Source organism: Bos taurus, chromosome 3, assembly GCF_002263795.3.
Source record: "Bos taurus isolate L1 Dominette 01449 registration number 42190680 breed Hereford chromosome 3, ARS-UCD2.0, whole genome shotgun sequence".
NCBI classification, from domain to species: domain Eukaryota; kingdom Metazoa; phylum Chordata; class Mammalia; order Artiodactyla; family Bovidae; genus Bos; species Bos taurus.
In genome coordinates this window covers 62,594,267-62,609,721 of record NC_037330.1, presented here as the reverse complement: position 1 = coordinate 62,609,721, position 15,455 = coordinate 62,594,267, and the positions used below count along the sequence as shown (strand labels likewise).

Genomic DNA, 15,455 nt, shown 5'->3' with positions numbered 1-15,455 from the left:
GTCTTATATATAATATTGATAGAAAAGTTTAGCCTTCGTGTATTTTAAATGTGATACCTATTAATTGTAGCTTAGAAATATTATTCTTGTGGTATGTTACAGTGTGGCTGTTCAATTTCAAGAAATATTAGATTGCAGAAAATAAAAGTATTTACTATAATAGTAGTCAAATATTGACTGGGAAGAGACTAGATATAGGGAATTGGAAAATTCTGAAAATACTTGTTCTAAAAGAAATGTATGTATTTATTGTGACATCATAATTTTTTGGAGTAAGATTGGTGATTTTGGTTTTGTAGAATTTTTAGCTTTATAGCAGAAATTGAAGAAACTAGAATTTAGTAGTTTCCTTTTGAATACAGTATGTGGGACTGAGATATATCCAGTATTTCATATGAGTGAATAACAGTGCTGACAGAAATTTCACAAGTTTGAATCCACTTTTACTGACAGCTATTTGAAACCATCATACTAGTGGTAGAATACCTCAAGGGTCCTTGTCTAAACCTCATTATTTTTCAGCCTCCCATTACTTACTGTTTTGATTGGTTTTACCTTCTACCCTGCCAAAGTAGTAAGATATAGCTTCTGTGGTAATGCCTTTTATTTTCTTTTCTGGAGTTTCTCCCCAATCACTGTATGCTGTCCATCTGGCTCTGTTACACACACACTGAAACACTAATTTGTTATGGTCAATATAATGCTGCTTTATTTTGTTTTTCTTGTTCCAACATGGTTAATTTATCTTTAACATTTAAATATTTCTTAAAATAATAGACTGAAGTCGGTTTGAATATTTTGGTAGACATTGATATTGATCAGTTCATTATTTGACTGAACTGTGTTCAGTTGTCCCCGTCTTGTATGGGAGCAAGAGTTGGTAAACTGGCTGGCAGTTTTTATAGTAAAGTTTATTGGCACTCAGCCATGCCCATTCATTACGCATTGTCTATGACAGGCTTTGTGCTATAGAGGCAGAATTGTATAGTTGTGATGGAGATGCTGTGGTCCTTGAAGCCTAAAATATTTACTTATCTATTCCTCTACAGAAAAACTTTTCCTGATCTCCACTTTATAATATCAGTCTGTATAATTTCTTGCTTTTAATCTTTCTAAACATAATGGGATATTATTGATAATTTTTAGATTAAGAGATTTGAAAAATTACTTGTTATCTTTGGTAATTATTAAGGACAGTGTTTTGCTTTTTATGTGGAGGAGTGACAGGGGGTATATTTTTCACAAATATCAGTATTCTGATTAGGAAGATTTATTTAAAAATTGCTGAAATGCTGCAGAAATACATGTTTTACCAGATAAGAGTCTTGACAGGTAATTTAAGCTTCTAGTCAGTTTTTCTCAGCCTTTTATAAGCAATATTTCTTTTTATTAAACAGTTTTGTTCCCACTTTAATGTTACCTGAAATTTTAATAGAGATTATAAAATTATATTTTAAAGTTGAAAATCCTTCTTCTAAAAACCACATACCTCCCTCACTCCGTGAGTTTAGTAATTAAGAAGCACTGAAACATAAAGTTGTATTTTAATTTTATAATGAACTACAGTTTATGTTTTTAATTTTTTAAAATATTTAACAATCATTCAAAATAATTCAGTCCATGCTGTTTCTTAATTGTGTCTATAAATATTTTTCTTTCCTTCCCCTACAAGTCTTTGAATGGTCTTTAAAGAATCAGACCTGTAGACCACATAGAATCTCAGTCTAACACTGGAAGTAAGAGTCTGTTCTGTTCATTAACTTAGGCTACAGCTTTATTTCTAATGTTGTTAATGAAGTTAGTTTTCAAAAGTAGTGATGGAGAAGGCAATGGCAACCCACTCCAGTACTCCTGCCTGGAAAATCCCGTGGATGGAGGAGCCTGGTAGGCTGCCGTCTATGGGGTCGCACAGAGTTGGACATGACTGAAGTGACTTAGCAGCAATAAAATACTGTTATTTTAAGTTTTGCTTGTAGACACAGAACATAGAGTATGGAATGCAGGGTTTCATGAAGAATGACCTTGGTTAAGGCACAGGAACTTGCCTCTTTTGGAAGAAGTCCCTTATGTCATCTTGCTGTTTGATCGTGTGTTGTTTTCCCGCAAAGGCGATAATATTGGTTGACCTAAGTCTGCAAGGTACACAAGGTTTTCAAGGGAAACACAAGTTCATAAATTTTATTTCTCTTCTCTTTCATAATTTTAGTGTAAAGTGTCTTTATTACCATTAAATTTTGAGGAGTTTAGCAGTTATTAATGCATATTTGGGGTCTTAATCATTTTCTAATGTATTTAATTATCCTTAGAAGACTTAATTTTTTGAAAGTGGCAATCATATCTTCATCTGTTTCATAATCCTTTTAGAACCTAACACAGGACCAATGCATAAATATAATAATTAATAGGTAACACTCATTTCAGTATCAAAAATATCTAGAATGTAATCACGAATCATTGGCTTAAACTGACATACATGCAATTTTATTGTTAACATTATTTATTTTATTTTAGAATTGCAAGTTGAGATGACACTATATATACTGACATAGCTTGCAGCTGAATTTTATCATTTATTGATTATAAAAGGCAATGTGCTATATACTTCACAAAATTTTCTTCAGCTTCTCATCACGTATTCTCTATAGTTAATTTTTCATTTTTAAGTTCATTTGACATACTTTACTCAGATTACCTCATTACATTTAAGAAACCCCTGATGGTGATATTGATGATCTAATATATGGCAGATCCTGGGTCATTATTATTTCATTTAGTGGTTGTATATATAGACCAAGAGGGAATCTGAATATTGATTCAGAGAATGGCTAGTAACAATGATTTATGAACAAAGGATCCAGTATAGTTAGCTGAGTATAAGATTGCATCTCATGAGCAACATTGAATTTTTTATTTTCTGTTCGCATGAACAGTGATGAGACCATAATATCATAGATATTAACATTAAAACGTTCTTTCCATGACTATTATGATTCATTGTTAATTCTATTTGATGAAATACTTAGGTTTGTAATTTGACTCATAACCACCTTCACAGGTATTTTGGTTCATAAGATTCATCTGTCCAGAATAATTTGTTAATTTATAACATATATTGTGAGTACTTAAACTAGCACTAAAAATGAATAAAATTATGATGGCTCACTGGAAATACTAAAAATTAACATTTAGCTATCATTACCTGAGGGATGTTAGTTTTACTTATGTAAACATTTTGAAAATCAACTCATTATTCTTTTGGTATTTCTTCACTTTCATAATCCCAAAATGACTTTGTTCTATTTCTATTTTTGATTCCAAAGGGAAAGATAATGAAACACACAAAGTGAGTAGGTTTATCTGAACTACTTAATTAGTGACAATAGTGATTGTAGACCATGGTCTTATATCCCAGTCCTGTTACTATTTACTGTCCTTGAACAGGTTAAGTATTCTCATTTTAAGGGAAATTGGGGATGATACTTTGTATTTCCTCAGGATGTTGTGAAGATTTCATGAAATAATATAAGTAAACTATTTAGTTTATCTGTGTAGTCTATCATTTTGGAGGAACCTAGCTATGTGCCGATGGCACCCCACTCCAGTACTCTTGCCTGGAAAATCCCACGGACGGAGGAGCCTGGTAGGCTGCAGTCCATGGGGTTGCGAAGAGTTGGACATGACTGAGCGACTTCCCTTTCTTTTCACTTTCATGCATTGGAGAAGGAAATGGCAACCCACTCCAGTGTTCTTGCCTGGAGAATCCCAGGGACGGGGGAACCTGGTGGGCTGCTGTCTCTGGGGTCGCACAGAGTCGGACACGACTGAAGCGACTTAGCAGCAGCAGCAGCAGCAGCTATGTGCCAGGCAATTGTAGCATTTTATTTAGAAAAGGTTATTATTGAGCTAAAATGTAATCTCCCTTAGGGTTAGGAGTTTTGTCTCTTTTGTTTCTTAGCACTTATCATGTGGTATATCCTGTTAATGTTTGCTGAGTGAATAGTTTAGCACCTAAGGAAAAATGTCCTTGTAATTATCCTTGATTGGAATTCAGGCTCTGCTACTTGCTAGCTGAGTGACTTCCAGTAATGGAATTTCTTTTCTGAGCCTCAGACTTCTGACTCTGACCTTTAAATATTGACCTTTATATAAGGGTTAGTGATATGTGTCTGACACAGTGTTTCTTTTGCATATTAGCATAGTAGGTGCTCACAGAATATTTCTGTCCATAGTACCTGTAATTTATATTCAATTCAAAAAAGTTGCATGAAATTTCCAGATAATTAGAAAGTTAAAAAATAAAATGTCAATTTTGGAGAGAACTGCTGTTTAAAAATAGCTTTCCCATTCCCCCAGATTGGGGAAAACACTAAATTCTACATTGTAGGTATACTATAATTTAACAATAAGTACAAAATATTTTAAACAAATGGATTTATGATTTTTTTTTTTTTGCTGGGGGAAGCCATCAACTTTCATGTTATATAAGGTAATATTTTGAACTGGGTTTGTAGCTTCATTTTTTTCCCTCTTCTTTTGAAACTTCATTTGCAACTTTATGTTCAGTCATAAAATGTCCCCTGCATTCGTTTGAAAATGACAGCCATTTGTTTTTATTATTTCAACTGGAAGCATTTTAATGAGAGTGGCAGACTGCCCTGGTCTGTGCCTCTCAAGTGTCCTCAGGTACAAGCCTCTTTTGCCTGCTCAGCATGACTCCTAGATATTATGGCAGATAGCAGGTGTAATTTACTGGAGCGTTCCTGAACTCTTTTCTGCTGGTCCTCTGAGCCCTCTCATAGGAGAATCTGTGTCTTCACAATGCAGAAGACTCAATAAAGACCAAAAATGAATGTTAAGGGTACTTTAAAATAAATAGTTTAATGCAAGTACTGTATATTTGATACCAATATGTGCAGAAATGAATCAGAGAAAGATAGTGGCAACTAGTGTTTGGCCACATGGTTTTTAAATCCCTGTTAGCATTTCCAGCCCAGCCCTATCCTTGTGAAGGGAAAGAAAATAAACTCAAATGGAAAAGAACGTCAAAGGTCTGGAGTTAAAAAAAGACTTTTTGATTAGTGATAACAGGGGTTTACTTCTGCAGCTTACTGAAAGAAAACTCCCAAGGGTGTCCATGTTTTCTCTTCTATTTAAAAGAAGGGGAATTTCTGTAATTTATTTTTCATTTTCTAAATCTTTTCAGTGGGGGCAGAGTGGGTTGGTATCATCCTGTTGTTTTGGTAACTATAGTTTTTAGAAGAGCAGCTTTTATTTGCTAGTAAATTCTGTCCCATAATGATTATAATTTTATAGCACAAATTAGATTAGAAAGACTGATTTTGTGCAGAAATCTTTAGCTCTCATTTAGAGTTGACATACATTTAGTGCTTAGAATTTTATGCTTACCCAAAGCATTAATGTTTCATTTTACACAGCATTAGTACATGATATCAAGGATGGGTAACTTTGTTAGGTCTCCCGCTTAGATGGCTCTTTTTCCTGTTCTCATGCTTTTGGTTGTTTGGGCTTAATATCCAGTGTTCACAGTAGTTCAGTGTCCATGAGAAGAAATCAAAGATAAAGCTTTAGATATGAATCTTTATAGTGGCTGTGCACTTAATACGATATCAACCTCAGTTAACCATTTTTAGAAAAATTTAAGTTATCTTTTTTTTCCCCATTGATTTGAAGCGTGCTATATCCTGCTTCTGTCATTGAGCTTTTCAACAAATGGGTTTTATTTGTTCTATTTTTGCTAAACAGATGTCAACATATATAAAGTTAAGTATGATTTTTTTAGTAATGTAACATAAATACAGAGATACTAAAACTGATTAGTAGGATTTCTTAAATTTGCTGACAATTTAAGGCATAGGATGTTTAATGCAGCTAATAAATATAAGCAGGTTACTGTTACATGGCTATGGCTAACTATACATTTTAAGTAGTGTATAAAACATTGAGGACTGTTGGGATATAAACAGTGCTGAGGTATGCTCCTGGAAGTTGTTGAGCTTTGGAAGGTTTAGTAGTAATGATGCATTAATTGACTTTTTACATGACAGAGTAGTAGGATACTTATAAAAAAAATCTTGACAGAGGTTTGCTAGACAGTGTCATGTAGTTATAGAAACAGGGTTAGGATGAAATTGTTTGAATTTTAAAGGATAAGGATAAGAAAAGAGTCATTCATAATTTAAGTAGAAATGTTCTATTTCAGTTTTTATTAAGAAATGTACTGCTGCTTAGCATTATGAGGGGTTTCATCTGTGCGCTATGCCTTCATACTCCCAATTTTTCCCTGAAGTTCTTGGGAAGGGTAAGAAAAAATTGTTTTTTTAATATGAGGAATCCCTTAGTCTTTTCTGTTTAAAGTGTAATAGCCTTTTCCTGGTTTTGTTCCTTGTTTTTGTTTTGCGTTGTGAAACACTTAATGAGCTGCCTTTTGCAGGTAATTATAGAGTTTGAGGGACAAGTCTGTTGGCTCCATTTATGCCAGTGAGAATCTTGTGGCTCCAGTTTGATTTAGGAGCAGTGTTTTGTTGGGACTAATTTCACTGTGTTTGATTATTTGACAAACATGACTAATATTTGATTATTTATTCATTCTGTCCTTAGCCAATTGTGGTCTGCTAAGTATTTCAATTTTCATTAACATTTTAAAATGGAAGGTTGTTTTTCATTTGAATCACAGCAGTAAAATCTTTTGATTGTTTTCAAAATTGCATTTAAAGCTTGAACTTTTGAAAATAATTTTATTTGATGTGGAAGTGGCTGTACGTAGTAGAATGAGAATAATCAATTTGATATTCTTTTACTCATTGAACAGACAGATGGATGGACTTAAGCTTTATTTGTGTGGGAAAAAAAGCCATGAATTTGTTACATTTTGGAATCTCTTTCTGTTAGAAACAGTCATTTATACTGTCTTATAATTGACTAGAGTGTATTTTTAAAATTGTGTTTCACATTTAAACCTCAAGAATACACTGAAATTTTAGTATAGTTAAATCAGTTCATAAAATGTTCTATCCTGGCCAGAGACCACAAAAGAGGTCTGGCTTGTGTGGTTTCCTCCTCCTTTTCCCTTAACTAACAGAGGTTTTCCTATCTTGGCAGCTGTTTCCTACAAAGCAGTCATCAGTCCCTGATTTCTTCCTTCTATTTCTTCCCACAAACAAGGACTCTTTCAAATAGCCAGTGACCAAAGACACACTGATCTTGAGTTGCTTGAAGAAAGTGGAAACGTGTTCAAGAGTTGTGCATGTAGGCAAGCAGCCCATATGCATTAGTTCATTGAGATAAAAGTACCTATTACAGCCAAAATCTGGATAGTCAGAATTCTTTGCTTGAACTGGGAGCATTCCAAAGGCTGACTTAATTACTGCAAGTAACAGTAATGCACCTCTTCCACATATTAATGTTATTCTAATTGCTTGATACAATCATTGACCAGTCTGTGGCATTTAAGAAACTGTTCATGATTGGCCTTTTAAATGTGACAGGCCATGAAATTATCTGACTTCTCTCTGTGCTTTATATAAAATAGCTTGCAGTTTTAAGGCAGGTACTTTGTACAGCAATTGTAAACGAAACATTTACTTTCAGTTTTGTCTAATGAATATTCTTTGGGAGCTCAGAGTGAAAAATGAATAGAGAGCCAGCTGGTTTTGCAGGGTTGTATGCCATGTGTTCTCTCTCAGATTAATTTTGATGTATCTTTTTTCTTTGTGTATTTCTGTCATATTGAGGAGGAAGCTTGCTTTTCCTTTTGTTATTGTTTTATTTCTAAGAACATCTGAGGTGTTCTTAGAACTAGGTAAGCCAGTTCTGATTCCTTTCATTATGATGCCTAATTTTGTCTTAACAGGTTTTAGAGAGAGCTGAAAAAATAGGTTGGTTATGGATCATGGAGTGTATATAGGGAAACAGCTTTATCTCAAACTATAGGCATGATAAAATAAACTCATTATAGACTGTCTTGCTAATTCCTTTTGTAGTTCTATGAATCTTCATATATAAACACTAGATAATAGCTTCAGATTAATTTTTTATGTTCTTTCTGGTATGTTTGTTGCCAAAGCAAGATAGTGACTTTATAGCTTGATCAGTGTTCCAAACCATTTAGAATCTGACTTTTTTCCCATTGAAGTTACATTGTAGGAAACTGATAATAGAATATAGTGACCTGCTATAATAGAATCACATATGGTGCATTAAAGGGTTTCCCAGGTAGCTCAGCTGGTTAAGAATCTCCCTGCAATTCAGGAGACCCTGCTTCGATTCCTGGGTGGGGAAGTTCCTTTGGAGAAGGGATAGGCAACCCACTCCAGTATTCTTGGGTTTCCCTGGTGGCTCAGCTGGTAAAGAATCCACCTGTAATTCGGGAGACCTGGGTTAGATCCCTGGGTTGGAAAGATACCCTGGAGGAGGACATGGCAACCCACTGAGTATTCTTGCCTGGAGAATCCCCATGGCCAGAGGAACCTGGAGGGCTGCAGTCCTTGGGGTTGCAAAGAGTTGGACACAACTGAGTGACTAAGCACAGCAGCATGATGCATTAAGCAGGTAGCAAATTCAGAATACCTTAACTGCTGTGAAATAAAAAGCTCAACATTATCTAGGGGAAATTTGTTTTTTTACATTTTCTTTATGCTTTAGAGATAGCATCTAAATAATGTAAGAGTTCATTTTGAGTTATAGACACGACCTCATAATGTGGGTAGGTATACCCATCACTGCTTCACTTTAAAAAACCATTTGCAAAAGGTTAAGGAGAGCTTGGGAAGACTTTACAGGAAGAATTTGTAATTTCTTTCCGCTCAGATGCTAGATGAGGAGGCTGGCTCTGTTTGGGAACTGCCTTCATAGTGTGTATATTGTAAGGCTGGTATTTATGGTATTTACTCTGACTCCTCATGCTATGCTGCTACTGCTACTGCTAAGTCACTTCAGTCGTGTCCGACTCTGTGCGACCCCATAGACGGCAGCCTACCAGGCTCCCCTGTCCCTGGGATTCTCCAGGCAAAAACACTGGAGTGGGTTGCCATTTCCTTCTCCAATGCATGAAAGTGAAAAGGGAAAGTGAAGTCCCTCAGTTGTGTCCGACTCTTCATGCTATGCTAGAAAGGAGTAAAACACTGCAGTAGAACCTAGCAAATAATCTGGTTTCATGTGACCCTGGGAACGTGGACATGCTGATTAAATCACACCTGAGTTGGTTTTTTCCTCTTCAGTTGAAAAACTGGGCACTTAAAGGCTAGTTAGAATTAGACTTGGCTCTTCGTTTTAGTGATGGTGATGCAAATTTGGAGATATATAACCATTATGGTCTAGATTTTTATTTGGGTCCAGTGGATGGGTTAAACTACTCAAGGACATGGGTTTGACCTTACTAAGTTTTGCTGTAAGAAAAACTCATATATGAAAATCTAAAACCTTAAATATTTAAGAGACAATCACATTATTAAATGATTTCTATGAATAACTAGCAGTCAGATAAATAACAGTTTGCAGTGTAGTGTTTGGGATGCCATAATTATAAAAGCTACAACCATATATTAAAAATTGTACACCCTTGAGTAGAAAAATAAACTGTTTCATTATATCTGTAATCTACTTTACTAGATAATAGGATAAAATAGTAGATAATACTGCTGTTACCATCACTAGAAGCAAAGTATATGTATTTATGAAATTTTGTTGCAGGTATTGTATTAATATATTAAAGCTGGTAAAAAGACTACTACATGACATTGAAAGACAGTTATTTATTCTGGAATAACTTTAATCTTTCCAAGAAAAGTTCATCTTTGGGAATTTATATAACTACTATGTGCATTCATATGTTTTGATTACCTTTAATTTGGGGGGCTTTGTTTTCAGAATGCTGTTGAATATAGAATCAAAATATATGGCTTTTTTTATGCTTCAGAGAAGGAGGGAAGAAAGGTTGGAAAGAGGGGAGTTGTGGCTATTGTTTTTTCATTTTTTGTGACATTGTAGGATCATAGAGTAAATGATGGATTTGTTTGTTTTTCAGATATGAGGATCAATGATGCAGACTGCTGGGTTCGATGAAGCTGGGCATTTATAACTAGATTCATTAAGGAATACAAAGAAAATATTTAAAGGGATCAATAATGGTGTCTTCTGGTTGCAGAATGCGAAGTCTGTGGTTTATCATTATAATCAGCTTCTTACCGAATACAGAAGGTAAGATACAGTTTAAATTTTTACTTTTTAAGTTCAGGAAAACTTAAAATAGTCAATCTTTTTATATATATATAGGAGTGACTAGAATGAATATTTTTTATTATTTTAGAATTAAGCATTAAATAGATTTCCTGAATATCATATTCTTTTTCTGATGATTGAATTAGTTTTTTACATAGCTGTGTATTATAGAAAGTGCTAGAAGTCTAAATTTATATTTTACATATATTTATAAATATAATCATTATAAATAGTCCTGAGAGAAGAAACCAAAAGCTTTGCTTTGGTATATATTTTACATTTATTGATTGACTAAATTTTTCCAGTAAAATTGAAAATATTTCATGATAACTCTTTCATTTCATCTTTAGTTTTGTCTGCTTCTTAAGTGTGTGGTCATTGTTCTAAAACTTATAAATAATTTTTTTTTCATTTTCTGGAAAAAGGTGTTTTTTATTAGTTCTTCCTTTCTCATGTTATCTTTTTGAAGACAGACCTGATTTTTGAAGAAAAGAATACACTTAGAGGGTTAATTAACTAATTGAAACCATAGTTACTATATGGATTTTCTGGTATCCATTATTTTTTTAATGTTACATATTATTTCCATGTGAAAATGACGTTCTTTCAGGTGCTTTTTTACAGAGTAGGTCTGAAGTTAATGTGGCGCTAAAATATGTTAATTTTATGGCTAGTTGGTAGTGGTAGTCATTGTATTCAGTATGGAAAATCTGTGAAAGAAATGTACAATCTCTGAGAAATGTATGTAAAATGTAATGGATTTTTTGTCACAATTAAGTATTCTTGAAGAAAATGTCTTAGAATTTTAAAATTGGCTTTATATGTACTTTTAAATGGTCCCATCCCATTTATACCTATTAACAAAATAGTAGGTAGGGAAAAAAGAGGCATACTATCAACTAATAGATAGTAGATTATAATTCCAATGTCTTTGTAATAAGCTTCAAAATGTTACCAGTTTTCTGTTCTAGCCCCTACTTTCAATATATTGATATAACTTAATATAATTTAGATAAATAACAAGTTGAGAAAAATTTTTAAATAAGAACTTTTGTGTTCAGGAAGTAAATAATGCTCACCTGGGTTTAAGTCACACATGAAAGTTGAAAATGGGTTAGTATTTTATTTTCAGAAGATATTGCTCTTTACATCAGAATTGAAAGATACATCAAATCTAACATTAAAATGTAGTGTCTGAATGAATAGTACTGTAATGATAAACAATGAGCAGAAACTGAGTTAATATCAATCTCTGGCTTGAAATTATGAAAATCTTGTGTGTCATGTATAATTTTGCATCTGTTTTTGGAGGGGGGACACTAACTGAATTCGTGCTGTTATATTTGAATGTTTTCATACATTTAAAAAGTGTGGATCAGTGGCTCATTAGTCCACATAATAAAAAAATTTCCAATCAAAATAGAGACCACTTTACTGACACAGTTGGTTAACTTAGCAGGGGGCTAGCAAACTAGTGACTTTTTCATGAGATACTGCAGTTTTATTTCTAGTGTCACCTATTAGGTCAGGATTCATATCTGCTGTTAAGAGAATTTCATTTTTTGGCACATGAGGCCAGGGGGTGTTACTTTTGAAGCAGTTCCCTCCTACAGGTAAAAAGAACCTGGGAGGAACCCATACTGCTAGCTGCGAGAGCACACACAGTTACTGCGCACCGCACTGTTAACAACATTGTTCAGGCGTCACGTGGTTTTGTCTTAGAAAAAGTTTTATGTGACGTGATAGACCTGTTTTGCCAGCCAGCAGATAATGCTCTATGAACACCTATAGAGAAAACCTATCAAAGTTAGGTATGAGAGCACAGGAAAGAAGATATAAAATTAACCTTTTAGCCATTGAGTTTCTTTGGGTCCCTTATGTGATTGTTACCTTTTTAGATCTTACAGAAATGAGCACTTTTTGTGTCAGCTCCTGAATCTTTGCTGATAAACTCAGATAAGGCTTTTAGGTGGTTTCTTTCCTCCTTCCTCATTTATTGCGTGACTAAATTTGAGCCAGTTGTTTAGGGTTCAGACATATGCAAGGCACGGTCCCTTCTCTTGAGGAGTTCGTGGTCTTGTGCGGGGGTCTAAACCTCAAATAACTCCTGGAGGTCTGCAGTAGGCAGGAAAGTGCTTGCGGGGGGACCCATGATTGCCTTTCCAGTATTTAGCCTGCTTTTGCCAATCTTCCGATTTTTCAGTAGAAACCAGACATTAGATTTTTAAGTAGTAGCAACTAATTTAGACTAAAAAAAAAAAGAAAAAGCCTGTGTATTGTGTTCAGCCAGGGACCGTGCCTTCCTTTTCAAGGCTTTCTTTTCTTCTGTTTAGAGAAGTGTTTTACCTTAGTATTTGATTTTAAAGACTTAACATAATTTTAGATTTGTTTGACATGTCTGTATATGAAAGGTTAATTTCCACATATGCAAGAAGGAATTACATATTTGTTCTCAGTCCAGGCATATATTATAGTTAGGTCATGTTTTGTGTGCATGTTAAAGAACAGATCACTAAGCTTATTTTTGTGTGTTTTACCATGGTAAAAGCTAATTGTATAAAGGTTTAATTGTTAGAATTAGCTTATCTTACATTGCTATCTGTCTCCATTTTTTTATAAGCTACTATTTAATAGAATAAAGTTTCATCCATTGAAATTTACTGATTTTTGCAAAGTAGGAACAATATTTTATTGTTTATCCTTGCAAGTCTTTCCTGTGTATTTTTGAAAGTTATGTTTAAAATTTTCAAGAAAAATGATTATAAAAAAACCAGAAAATACTCTGAATTTTTTTTAGAATTTATTTTACTCCCAGAGAACTAACCTCAAGCCTTTCAAAAATCAGTTTTGTTGTGCTTTGGTTCTTTTGGCCAGTTTTTATAAGACTAGTAACCCACTGTGGAATCATGTATCAGTAAGTAGGAAAGTAAATTGAATTTTTGTGTCCTGGAGAATTAAATTATGCTATATAATGGAGCACTAGCAAGTATAAGTCAAGATATATGAAGGCTTGCCAAAGTGACAAGTTACAAATAATAGCAGTTCTTCAGCAAAGTAGGCAATATGGATATCAGGTTGAGTTCTTTATGCAGTGAGTATGTAATTAGATTTTATTAGTTGAAATTTTAGTTAATTAACTCATTAAATTGTTGCCTATCCTTATTTCAGAGAAACTATTATGCCAGGTATAAATGCCAGATATGCCAGATAGAGCTTCAAATATTTATATACATACATACATATATATGTATATATACACACACACATTAAGGAAATTTAAGAACATAGCTGTAGAAGTAGTATCTTAGAAGCTTTTATATTTTAAATTTTCTAAGAACATTTTACAGTGACTTTTGTGTTAATGATGTCTCAGGAAAAAATGTTTGGCTGTAGGATATAGTTAGGTGGCAGGAAAAAAGTTGATCTAGGGGTCACATATGAATTTTAAAAACCTGTTTTTGCCCATAAATATTTTTTCAGACCTCTATTTATTTATTCCTTTTAATCTTTCATTCTTTTATTGGTTGTTGCTGCTGCTAAGTCACTTCAGTCGTGTCCGACTCTGTGCGACCCCATAGACGGCAGCCCAGCAGGCTCCCCCGTCCCTGGGATTCTCCAGGCAAGAACACTGGAGTGGGTTGCCATTTCCTTCTCCAGTGCATGAAAGTGAAAAGTGAAAGTGAAGTCGCTCAGTGGTGTCCAACCCTCAGCGACCCCATGGACTGCAGCCTACCAGGCTCCCCCGTCCATGGGATTGTCCAGGCAAGAGTAGTGGAGTGGGGTGCCATTGCCTTCTACATACATATAATGAGCTGTTCAGAATTTATATTTACACACACACAGAAAAGTCACCTTCACAAAGGCAAGGATCTTTTTTGTTGTTCATCGACATGCAAGTGACTAGAACAATGCCTGACTTATGGTAAGCACTCTATATCCATCACATGAATAGCATAAATCTTTAAAGAGGGTCATAGTCTCAATAGTTGAAAGCTTTAAACAGTTGTAATAACAGAGTGATAAGTGCCATGATGGTGATATTTCAGAAGTGTTGGGATAAAGTGTAGTTGAGTGAGTATGTATGTGTCTGGAAATGCTTCTAGCCTGAAGTGATGTTGATTCTCGAACTGAATCTCAATTTGGGCTGAACAAGCTTGGTAAAGACAATCGTGAGCATGGCAGTAGAGAAAAACAACATAGAGAATAGCATGGATGTGGAATAGAGCACTGCAGTGGTGCTTAAACTTGAGGAGCAGATGAATCACCTAGAAGTTCTTGGGTGGGGCCCACCTATTTGCATTTCTGACAAATTTCTGGGATGAGGCTGATGTTGCTCAGCATCACAGTTAAGAACCACTGTGATAGTATATGTGTATGGGTGGTTGAGGTGAGGTATATGGCAACATGGGTGTGGATATAAACTAACTTTAAAAGGTTTTTTCAGAAAAAGTTATGATTTAATTCACTGTGATTCAGAAGTGGTAACCAGTTATCTATACATTTTCATATGATTCTTTATCCTTCTGATCAGCCTCCTTGGGCATAATTTTAGGCTTCAAAAGGGGATTTTTTTTTTTTCTCTTTTTAAACTTCGTACTGAGAAAGAAAACAAGTGGAAAATTGACTTGAGATTGAAAATTTCAGCAAGGTACATGGGGATTTGGCTGTATCACTCCTATTAAACTAACTCCCATTAAATTAATAGGAATTGTACAGCATATCTGTGTTCACTGCATGGCAAGTATCATCTTATTTTTTTAATTTGCAAATTATGTAAGTTAACACTGATTTGAAACAAAGCATTTTTTAAAATGATTTTATTTATATTTTTAGTGCAGATGAATGTGATTTTATTCCTTAAGAAAGTATCTAGCTATATTGGTCTTAGGACACTTTAAATATTCTTTATTGTGTTATATGTGTGCAGGGTTAATTTATTTGCAGCAGATTTCTTCTACATAAGTAGTGATATAATTCTGTATCAAAAATATAAATATAATTAATGCGACTTACATACTATATTAAGTTCCTCCGATCTTTTAAAAACCAAATGCTGCAGAGTACTCCTACTAGGATTTTACCAGTTCTGATTATGACTCAAAATTTAAAAAACAACAAAATATTAATCTATTTGTTGGAAACAGTAGCATCTTTAAGAAAGTTAATTTGGAATATACTTTGGTGATTTTAGATACCAATATTCAGTGTCCAAATATGCA

At 34.1% G+C, this 15,455-nt stretch overlaps 1 protein-coding gene across 1 annotated transcript in view; it reads left to right on the top strand.

Annotated features, from left to right (window-relative positions):
- The window catches only part of ADGRL2 (adhesion G protein-coupled receptor L2), a gene marked incomplete at its 5' end in the record, with an annotated part of 710,493 nt that overhangs the window by 538,031 nt on the left and 157,007 nt on the right, over window positions 1-15,455 (top strand). The window contains 1 exon segment of the mRNA NM_181013.1: window positions 10,043-10,215. Within this exon segment, the coding sequence (NP_851356.1) occupies window positions 10,143-10,215 (73 nt within the window).